At 38.8% G+C, this 11640-nt stretch overlaps 1 protein-coding gene across 1 annotated transcript in view; it reads left to right on the top strand.

The window, feature by feature from the left end:
* The window catches only part of LOC138055634 (neural cell adhesion molecule 1-like), a 36671-nt gene extending 25246 nt beyond the window's left edge, over positions 1 to 11425 (top strand). The window contains exons 4-8 of the mRNA XM_068901522.1: positions 6541 to 6792; positions 8029 to 8301; positions 9693 to 9965; positions 10164 to 10212; positions 11242 to 11425. Coding sequence (XP_068757623.1) covers positions 6541 to 6792; positions 8029 to 8301; positions 9693 to 9965; positions 10164 to 10212; positions 11242 to 11425 — 1031 coding nt within the window. The remainder of the gene's footprint in view (positions 1 to 6540; positions 6793 to 8028; positions 8302 to 9692; positions 9966 to 10163; positions 10213 to 11241) is intronic.
* Positions 11426 to 11640: the final 215 nt, after the last annotated feature.

The raw sequence follows: 11640 nt of genomic DNA, 5'->3' as shown, positions 1-11640 counted from the left end.
CGTTTAAGTGTAGGTGTGGCAGTAGCTGGCTCATTGTCTGCGTTCAGGTTTAGAAGAGGAATTGTCCTGTTTAGTTTTCGCTCCTCAATTATCCTAAGCTTGCAGTTCAATACATAATTCTGGTACTGTAACTGGTTCCACACAGTGGTCGCGAGTGTGTGATCCAAGACCTCAAAGAGTCTAGCTCTTGATAGTTGAAGTTCTCGCTGCAGGGTTTTAACTCTTTCTTGTGTGATTTTAAGTGTTGTGTGGCATACTTCTCTGGGTGTATTCTGGAGTAGCCTGGTACACGTCTTGAAAATTGAGGTTATCTACATTCAAAACAAGATTAAATTTCAAATTGAAACCTTTCGGAATAACATTGCGGTCGATGCATGTCTTCAAGAAATTGCAGTGATGCTGATAGCGAAAACTGATAGCGAAAACTTCACAGGATTCATCAACTCTCTTTGCCCTACCATCAAATTTGAATTAGTTTCTTCTGATAGCTACCTTAATATGATAGACGTCACATTGCATCTAATTGACAGCTTCATTAGAACAGACATTTACTCTAAACCTACAGACAGTCATCTGTAATTGCCACCCACTAGTGCTCACCCTCGTGGTCAGTGTGCTAAACTCCGGATGGAGTGGTCCGGGTTTGGGTCCTGGCCGGGGACATTGTGTTGTGTTCTTGGGAAAGACACTTTACTCTCACGGTGCCTCTCTCCACCCAGGTGTTTAAATGGGTCCTACCGAAGTTAATGCTGGGGGTAACCCCGCTTTGAACTAGCATCCCATCCAGGGGGTAGTAGAAATACTCCTAATCGCTTCATGCTACTGAAACCGGAGATAAGCGCCGGCCTGATGAGCATTCTGGCTCTTAAGCAGAGACTTTACTTTTAGTGCTCACCCCAAACATGTATTCAAAGCGATTCCATACGGAGTGGCCTTGAGATTACGTAGGAATTGCTCAAATCAGAATTTTTTAGAGACGCGAATGCTGGAATATGAAAGGTACCTTGTTAATCAAGGCGGCCCGAAAACACTCGTTAAGAGGCAATTCCTTAAAGCCTCGGCCATTCCTAGAGATGATCTGCTTTTGCCCCGAACCAGGGAGAGCAGAAAACTGTTTCCGTTAGTGATGACCTTTAATCCTCACCTACCTAACATAGGGTATGTCATTAGAAAGCATTTGCACCTGTTACAATCTAATCCCAAAGTAAGAGAATTTTTTCCATCTAATTCAATTATTCCCTCCTTTCGTAGAACAAAAAACTTGAAAGAAATTTTGGCACCATCGAAATACAGAACAAGACTAGAACAAGAAACCAGTGAAACAGGTGGTTGCATTAAATGCAATCGTAGTAGATGTGATCTTTGCAAAAACTTTTTGATAGAATCAAATTTTTTTCAGAGTTTCCAATCCAAGAGAAAATACTTTATTAAACCAAGACTGTCGTGTGATCCTAAAAATGTAATTTATCTTGCATCCTGCAACAATCGTCGCTTGCAATATGTTGGTTCAACGGCAACACAATTCAAAGTTAGATTCCGTAATCATAAATCATCAATGGTAACGAACAAGAAAACCTGTGAGGTCACGGTACATTATAACAATAGCCGGCATGCCCTTAACGACTTTTCTTTCCAGTGTATCGATGAGGTGTCTGCTACCAACTGCACTGAGATTTTGGATAAACTTTTGATCACGAAGGAAGCGTACTGGAGTGCGCAACTTTTCTCATTAGCACCTTTTGGCCTTAACAAAAGGCAAGAATTCCACTCCAGGAACAGAATCACCTACAACCAACCGACCACTTGAGTCGAAATAGTCTGCAAGCTTAACGAACCACATAACTTCACAACTCAATGTAGCACATGAATTCTTTACTGTAATGATTGTTTTGGTTCTCGCTGTTATTACATTGTACCTTTCGGAATAGAATTACTTCTTTTGTTTTGTTTGTAACGATTTTTTACTTGTATTGTTGGATACTCTTACGTACAACATCAAATGGCGGAAGGTAAAGCAGGCCCGATCATATTTAATATAAGCAAGAGATGCAATTTGTGTTTATGGGAAAGTATTTAATTATCTATAAACCCGATATGTCAACGCTGAACAACAGAAGCGAACTGATATCTAACTGTAGACATTCTAAGAAATTCCTGTTAAAGAACGTACTCGCTTAACCAATCACATTTCTGCACGTCACGCCTGATGATTGCTCCGCAAGGAGCATGAAACTCTGAGTAGCAATAAATGTCTTCGACCAAATAATCCAACTCTACAAATCTATATATATATATATATATATATATATTATATATATATATATATATATATACATAAATGATTTGGTTGAAAAGTTAAAACAAGACTATATGTATATATATATGTATATTACATATACATATACATATACATATACATATACATATACATATACATAGACGGTTATGAGTGCTTCCTGAGCCAACGAAGATGCCAACCAAAAGGATCACAAGGATTCACAGTCCTGATTCGGTAGATGATAAAAAACTGGTTAAAAATAAAGCCGAAAATGGAGAACTTTTGGTTTAAAAACTATAAAAAAAAGTTTAAAATTCTTTAAAACGTTTCGGTCTCTCGACCTTCTTCAGTTACAAAAGAGCCGGTAGAAAAATCTACAACTTAAATAGGGTTTTACAACAATGAATAAAAACCGGTTACATAAGAAATTCAAAGAAAACAATAGGAATCCCCGAAGGGGGCCCCTGAACACTGAAATAACCACAATTAACACTTATAACTATCTAGAGCATACAAAATGACTTTTTCCTACTACCGAGCATTTAGGCTTAGTGGAGCAGTGGTGTTCTAAATGGTTGCAAAGGAGGGAGATTTCACCTCAGGTGGCCTCTTGGATTGTTAACAGAAAGGCTAAGCCCGGGGTCGCTTTTGGAAACATTAAAACGCATAAGAAGGACAACCCCCTTAGACTCATTACTTCCTGCTGTGGAACGGCTATTGAAAACCTTTCAGCCTTTACTGAATTCTATCTACAACCATTAGCAAGAAAGCAACCATCTTTCATTAAGGACACCACTGACCTGCTTAACAGGATACAGAAACTTAATGAACAAGGCCCATTTCCTGAGGGCACCCTCCTAGTTTCTTGGGACGTAGTTTCTATGTTCCCGAATATCGATAATGAATTAGGATTAGGAGCGGTCAGTAGAGCACTAGATACGAGGGAACAATTGCTACCATCAACTGATTGTATTCTGGAAGCTGTAGAAATTTGCCTTAAAAGCAATCACTCGGTTTTCAATGAGAAGTTCTACCTACAAGTACATGGTACGGCTATGGGACCTAAAAATGCCTGTAGTTATGCGGACATAGCCATGGGGGAGATAGACCACAAGGCTAAACATTGTGGCCCTATCAAGCCCTCACAATGGTGGAGATATCGGGATGATATCTTTGACCTTTGGCAACAGGGCCCTGCTGCACTGAATTCCTTCACTGAGTACATTAATTCGCTGTACCCCACGATTAAATTTGAATTAGTTCATTCGGAAAGCAAACTTAATGTCCTATTTGTTACACTCCATTTAGTTGATGGTTTTATCCAAACAGATGTTTACTCTAAACCTACTGATAGCCATTTATATCTTCCTCCATCCAGTGCCCATCCTAAGCATGTTTTCAAGGCAATTCCGTTTGGGGTCGCTTTGAGACTGCGTAGAAATTGCTCTAAGGATTGTTTCCTCAACAAAAGGCTGAAGGAGTATAAGGGCTACCTAGTTGACCAGGGATATCCAGAAGAATTGGTCTCACGAGAATTTTCTAGAGCGGCGAGCATTCCTAGAAATGATTTACTTCAAGCCAAAGTCAGAGATTCCAAAAAGATTTTTCCTTTTGTTCTTACATATAACCCTAATTTACCGTCTATTAATGGGTTGATTAAAAAGCATTTTCATTTTTTGCTCTCATCGCCAAAACTTAAGGAGCTTTTTCCACCGAATTCCATAATTTCATCCTTTCGCAGGTCTAAGAACCTCAAGGAATTTCTGGCACCTTCTAAGTGTAGAAAGGGCTCACCAGAGTCGATTACATTGCCATCAGCGGGGTGTTTCACTTGTAACAAAACCAGATGCGATCTTTGTAAGAATTTCTTGGTCAACTCGCAAACCTTCTCGAGCGCACAAACGGGTAAAACATATTTTGTTCGGCAGAAACTCTCGTGCAATTCAGCGAATGTTATTTATTTGGTTCATTGCAAGAAGTGTAATCTCCAGTATGTCGGTTCTACCACGACCGAATTTAAAGTTAGATTTAGAAATCACAAATCTTCTATGAAAACAAACAAAAAAACTTGCGAAGTTGCCTCACATTTTAACCGAACCCCACATGTGTTATCGGACTTTACATTTCAATGTATTGACCAAATTCAAAACAGTACGTCCGAGAACACTGAAAATTTACTCATCACCAAAGAAGCATACTGGAGTGCGCAGTTGTTTTCCCTTTCACCTTTCGGGTTGAACAAAAGACAAGAATTCCATTCAAAAAATCGTATCCACTATACTTGACTTTAGCGGACTTAGGGCAAGTTGTTGCATATTTCTTAAGGTGTTTTTTAACACTGAATTTTTTTTTTTTTAAAAAAGTCCTTTTGTATGCTCTAGATAGTTATAAGTGTTAATTGTGGTTATTTCAGTGTTCAGGGGCCCCCTTCGGGGATTCCTATTGTTTTCTTTGAATTTCTTATGTAACCGGTTTTTATTCATTGTTGTAAAACCCTATTTAAGTTGTAGATTTTTCTACCGGCTCTTTTGTAACTGAAGAAGGTCGAGAGACCGAAACGTTTTAAAGAATTTTAAATTTTTTTTTATAGTTTTTAAACCAAAAGTTGTCCATTTTCGGCTTCATTTTTAACCAGCTCTCCACCATATACATATATATATATATATATATATATATGTACTAACCGTACATCCTGTGCCCAAGTTCAGGAGTTGCCATAAAGCCATTATGGTGACAACCGGGAGGGCATAGTTGTCAAAGGTCCCAGTCTCGGATACTGTTAGCTTTGTTGGCGCTAGGTAATCTGAGAGGCCCCCATCTGGGAATTTATTACAATATTGCTGTTTAAGGGCCCAGTTCGGGGCGCCTTTTGTGCCCTGTCGCGGCATGGTTTCAGGAGCTTTGATTGGGAATTTTGTTTTAACTCTTGCCCTTTTATTTTTAACGCTAGCTCCTTGACACTCTCAGTGGACTCGACAGCTTTTTCTATTCTTCTTTTTTCATTTTATTTGTATGTTTGTATTCTTTCGGTTTGTTTTTCCCGTGGGTTCGTTTCGTATTGTCATCGGTTTCACTCGTAGTAATTACCGATTGTTCATCAATTGTTAATTTTTTGCGAATATGTCTTATCACGCCCTGTCATGTAATCATCTTTGTAATGTTTTGTTATCTTTTATACTGTAAACTTATTTAAGGAAATTGTAATTTACTATTCACTTGCATTGCAACTGATGAAGGTCACAGACCGAAACGTCTGTTTATTATTTTTTTTTTATCATTTTAAGAATTTTTACTGTATGTATATATTTTCTTTCGCTCGAATTTGTCCGTCCTCGTTCTCTATAACAATTTTAAATTATCTTCTCGAGGTTTGGACTGTGAATCCTTTCCGGATCCTTCGCAGCATCTCTGTTGGCTCGAAGCATTTTAAGGACCCAGGACGGACAACCCCTGGATGACATTTTTCATTGGGAGAAAAACTTTTTATGCCCTGAGCGGGATTTGAACCCACGTCCCCCTGATTACTGATTGGGTGTGATCACCACTACACTATCAGAGCAACCACGATGGCTAGATGTCCAATCTGGACAGCGAATGGGAATTACGTGGTTATCCCGGCCCCATGTTTGTTCCCAACTAGATGACGCTGGATCAACCAGAACGTTGATTCACAGGCGGACGAGAGAGAAGAGGACAATTTGTATACAAGTTACGAGGGTCTCTCGAGCCAACAGCGCATTCCTGCCCCCTAGGAGGATCACAAATGTCAGGCCAAGCCTCGGCGAAATGTAATTAGTTAATGAAGTTTCAAAGGAGCAAGGAGGGACAACCCCTGGAAGACATTTTTCATTGGGAGAAAAACTTTTTATGCCCTGAGCGGGATTTGAACCCACGTCCCCCTGATTACCGGTTGGGTGTGATCACCAGTACACTATCAGAGCAACCATGCTGGCTACATGGCCAATCTGGATAGTGAATGGGAATTGCGTCCATTTGTGTGTTTTTTTTTTAATCTAGAAAATAAGAACCTATTTAACAACCTAGATAGCCTAAAGTTCTGTTAATTACCACTTGTGTAAGAACCTGTTTAGGCTAACTTTTAGAATGGAAGGTTCTTACTCGCAGGGTTTTACTGTATACCTATGCAAAGCATATATAAGTCATCATCATCTCAATAACGTGGTAAAACCTCTTAAATCGTGCACATAAATGTCACTTGATGATTGAGCAAATGTGATGTCTATATTTATCTGTTTCTCTAGCTCCTCCTAAGCTGGATGCTGCTCTTAAGAAATATTCTATGCTTGTGTTGTTTCACTCTACATTACAATTAAAATGTATTGAGAGAGGAGACCCAGAACCAAACGTCACCTGGACTAACAATGGAACTCAAGTTGCTAATAACAACACTCTTGTTATCACTAATGTCACTTTCAAAGATGCTGGCCAATATGGATGTGTTGCAAAGAACAGGGCAGGAAATGTAAGCGGTAAAATTTGGATTGAAGTAATAGGTAAGTCAGATCAATCACAAGGCACCTAAAGAAACCGTGTAACCATTGGAATATTTAACCGTAATTTGAATTCAAATGGTCTTGATATATAATCAAATCAATCTACTCTACATGAAATGTCATGAATTGAGCAGCAACAAGAATAGCATGCAGTCGCACATTTAATTAAGTACGATCTTACATATAAAGTTATAACTGTGCTGGAGGATATAAAGTCACTGCGACTCTGTAAAGTCACTGTATCAACCTCAAACTAAGAGCAATTACATCATATTGCCGTTTTGGTTTAATTTCCAACTAACAAGTCAAGAAATTTAACTGGATGTAGTCCACAAGCCATTACAACCTGCCATGCCCCCTCATATTGCATTGAGGGTAGTAACAGGTATTTTCGTGAACCCTGAATTGCCTTTTTTTTATTTCCCGTGAAATATGAGATGGCCTTTTTTCTCGTAAAACGTGATTTCGTCAATTACTGTGAGCCGTGATTTTGAGAATGCCTATCCTTGAAATGAGAATCGGATGTTTAATTCACCGTGAACCATGACGTGATTTTGCTTCATGGTTTTGCTTGTTTGTTTTTCTATTTATTTTTCGGGAGTAGGAGCCCGAGAAATTATAACAATGGACTGTAATTATAACTCGGCAGAGAAAGATACAACAACGCCATCTGGATTGCATGATTCACTGAAACGTAAGCCTTGACAGCCTTGCTGGTCAATCAACGCGCCAAAAACTAGCTCGGAAATTGTCTCAGAAGGTCGGGAGGCTATTCCCAGTGAGTTTCTACCCCTCTTTACCGCACTCTGCATTATGTGCCTTTACTCCTAGACCTTATCGCCTATATCTTCTTAGTTAAAGAAGGTTACAGTTGTATTCCTTTGTATAGCTTTCAGCGATCTGGATCGAGGAGAAAGCGACGTCATTTACTCACTAGCTTAAATTTTGGGCTCTCAGGTTTTCAAGTTCGTGTTCTGCATACTAAGTAAGCTGCATTCACACACCGCATTTTCAAGCTAAGAGTAAATTACCTCACTTTCTCCAGGCAGGCTCTGCGTCCTTTTCTGCTGATGTCGAAATAAAAGGCAAAATTATTTTGGATGTAGAATTGTGTACTTGTTTAATAGTGGTTGGAATATGTTACATTCTGCAATAGTCAGTCATATTTAATGAAAATGCGTTATATACATTTTGCTCTTACAAAGTATTTTCCCAACATACTCTTATTTTAATCAGTCGCTCCTGTAGTTTACGTATCCCCACAAAACCAGACTGTCGTTGAAGGACAAACAACCAACATCAGCTGCAAGGCGAGTGGTGTACCACGTCCAAAACTATCGTGGAAATTTGAAAACAGAGAGCTTCCTAGGGATGCTGTCATTACAAATACTTCGAACCAGTCACTTCTTCAGTTACCAAAGACTGCAAAGAATATGGAGGGATGGTACAAGTGTATAGCCAAAAACGAGGCTGGTGAAGAATATTCCAATTCTTCTCTTCATGTATTAGGTTTGCTTTTTTTTGCTATGAGTTTTGAATACGATTTAGATTACGTGCCGCGTTCTTTTGAAAACAAAAGGGTTTGAATTGAGTATATTTACTTTCAAATGAGATAGATTACAGTTAAAAAGGCAGCCATGTCGATTTCCCGCTACTTCGGCTTAAAAGGAATGCAGCTTATAGAAGTGACTGCCTAGTGCTTTCCTCAGGTGTAATCTAAATCTCAGTGTTACGTGACTCCTTTTATAAGCCCACTAGTTAACGGACATTAAACGCAGTCTTGGCGAAAAGTCTGATGTTGGAGAAAAATCGTCAGCATTAGCTGGAAAAAGAAGCTCGCCAATGAGAGAGTGTTGCAAATGGCTGGTGAAAATTACAGATTGTTGTATACGATCCAGAGAAGGAAAATATAACATTTTGGGCAGGTGATGAGACACAATGAAATGCTAAGAGTTATTATGGAAGGAAAAGTTGAAGGAACAAGAGGTAAAGGACGACAGAGAAAAATGTATTTAGTTTATATTTGCATATGGACAAAGAAGAAAAAGAAAAATGTTACTATTAGGAAGTATAAGGACGGAGAGAGTATCACATGACCTCCTACCTTCGCAGGAGATGGAACTTTACATGATATGAGTTAGCGCCATTTCTTATCAATGAGGTGTAAACAAGTGTCGGGTACTCTGTGTATACTAGTCCTTGCAATGACTGCGAACACGAGTATAACATCGGACAAACCAAACGTCAGTTTCACGCGCGTTTAAAGGAGCGCGAAAGAGCAGTATTCCTTCCCAAAAACATGCTTGCTAGACCAACCATGAAATTGGGTGAAATATGTAATTCAAACATTATCACCTCCAACTGGCGGTACCATCAATGCCTTTCATTGGAAGCTTGGCACATTAATTCCGCCCACGCTCTTTCAAAACGTGATCATGGCGGTCTTTTACCTTACACCTATTTACACCTTATTGATATTAGGTGATGCTAGTTAGTGAGTGTGTGAAAGTAGTAGCATAAAAGCTTAAGATCACTTCTGGAGAAGACACTAGGCAGGAGTGGAGCAGCGTGAAACTATATTAAATTTACTTTTCCAGCGATTGGTTAGATTTGCCGAGAAAGAAGTCGTTTGCTGCTGCAATATAATATGTTTTTTTATACTTTTGATCCGAAGCTTTCAGTCTCTTTACTCCATATAACAAATTCTGCAGTAAAATTTGACCAGCTTTCAAAAATTAACTTATTTATCTCATTAAAATTCCTCAAGTTTAAATTATCGGAACTATCTTTGCATTGTCGTCCAAATTTTCCTTTCTTAACACTGATTTCAATTTTTTAAGCAATGAGCTGGAACTTTGTGAGGATATTTATCTCACCGAATTGTGCCATTTTAATCTCAGAATTTCCCACTGCTGAGATATCTCCAAACCCATATCCCACAATGCTGGAAGGTGATAAACTGACATTGACTTGCAAAGCCAATGAAGCTACATGGCGAATCACGTGGGAAAAGAATAACGTTTCTAAGATTCCAAGGGCCAACATCACTGAAAACGGTGACAGCAGCATCCTCCGTATTGAAAAAGTTGAAGTTTCTGACAGTGGTGAATACTCATGCAAAGTACTGAACAAGGCAGGCTCTGCGTCCTCGTCCGTCGATATCAAAATAAGAGGTAAAATTATTTTGGATTTAGAATTGTGTGGTTGTCTAATAGTGATTGGAGAATGTAAAATTTTGCTTTAATGAATTAATTAACTCTTTGTCCTTGCTAGGGTACCCAGTTCTCCCCTCCCCAAAACAAGGTTGTGTGGAAAATTTGAAGCGTAGTACAAATAGCCCTGTTATTTTACGCATAAAATCTGTTGTACAGACACAATGTGTCAACTCATTTTGACGCCGATTGTAGATGCGTTACCAAGGTAAGGGTCTTCATAGCACATTGACTGTCAAAAATATAAACTTTCGTGGTAGCACATTAGTGATCAAGTTTGATCTTCCAACTGCGTAAATATGGCAGAAATGGCAGTATACATGTAAGTGCTTAAACCTGTGTTCAGTCACCTTAAGAATTACAGCTTATGACGGAATAGGGGGTTGAAAAGGTCAATGTGAAAACAGTTTTGTCGCTGACTGTAGAATAAAACAAGGCTTAAAGTATGGTTATTCCTCAATGAATGAGTTGCCAGTAATCGGATCCCTGCTTTATACGCAAAGGGTTCTAAGATCGCGAGGGGGCAAACATTGTAAGTCGCTGTAAGAAACTGTATAGCGGTAACTTATTTCGACGTCCAAAAAACGATTTTGGAGAGAGATCAGCAATTTGTTTTTGACACAGTTTATTCAGAAATCGATCTAGGCAATGTTTATACTTGGCAAGTGTAAGTTTTTGTTTGAATAAACCAAGAAATATGAGATAAAATTGCTGATTAACTTCCTTGCTTGCGTAATGTTATAAGGTTTATTGTGAAATGGTCATGAAATATTAAAAAATCAGGTATAAATCTGGAGGAAATAAATCAATAAAGCCGTTTCAGTTGCATTTACGTGTGTATAGCGGGCTAGCTTTTGGCCTGTTTCTAAACACAGCAATTCAAATAATATTGCAAATATGCTTGGTGGCGATCATTGTGCTGTGTGGGTTTGTGACCAAGATCGAAAGTACCCAGAAAAGCAGAATATTCTTCCTCACGTTGAAATATTTAGATTTTACTCTTCCAGGAATCAAAAAAAAAAAAAAGGTTCTGTCGTTGGCTGGCTAGAGCTATTAATGTTCAACGTTTCAGTGAGTACGAAGGTCTGTTCAAATTATTTTGTACAAGGTTACAGAACTTCTGAATGTCCTACCGACCAACTTTTTACATAAAAGAGTACGATTAAGAGAGTAAACCTTAAAGACCTGCTCCAAGGATATAAAGATGACACTTTTCACGTATTGTTTGAATTTGAAGCTTGACAAGTTTCTTTGGATCCAGTGAAATACTTGTAGATGGAAGTTTGACGGAAGGAAAAAGTTGTTCAACAGCTGAGGCATGTGAATTCCCAGTGTTATCGAAATCAATTGAAACAGAGAATGCTGTACTCTCTGGAAGAATAGCATTACAACAGCTTCCTCGAGACAGATTAGGCGATTGAAATATGGTTTGCTTGAGCATAATCATCGTAATACATTAAAGTGATTCAGGGATACATTGTAACAAGGGAACTTTATGCCACAGGCAGGGATTAGCTCGCGCTCCCTTTTACCTTCTGCGGTCGAACGCAGGAACTCAAACAGCAATTAACTTGCCACTTGCTTTTAATCTTCTCTGCAGTTCTTACAACAGTTCCTAGGGATACGTTCTCCACAA

Source organism: Montipora capricornis, chromosome 7 (genome assembly GCF_036669925.1).
Source record: "Montipora capricornis isolate CH-2021 chromosome 7, ASM3666992v2, whole genome shotgun sequence".
NCBI lineage: Eukaryota > Metazoa > Cnidaria > Anthozoa > Scleractinia > Acroporidae > Montipora > Montipora capricornis.
The sequence above is the reverse complement of the archived record's forward strand: the minus strand, read 5'-3'. Positions and strand labels throughout refer to the sequence as shown.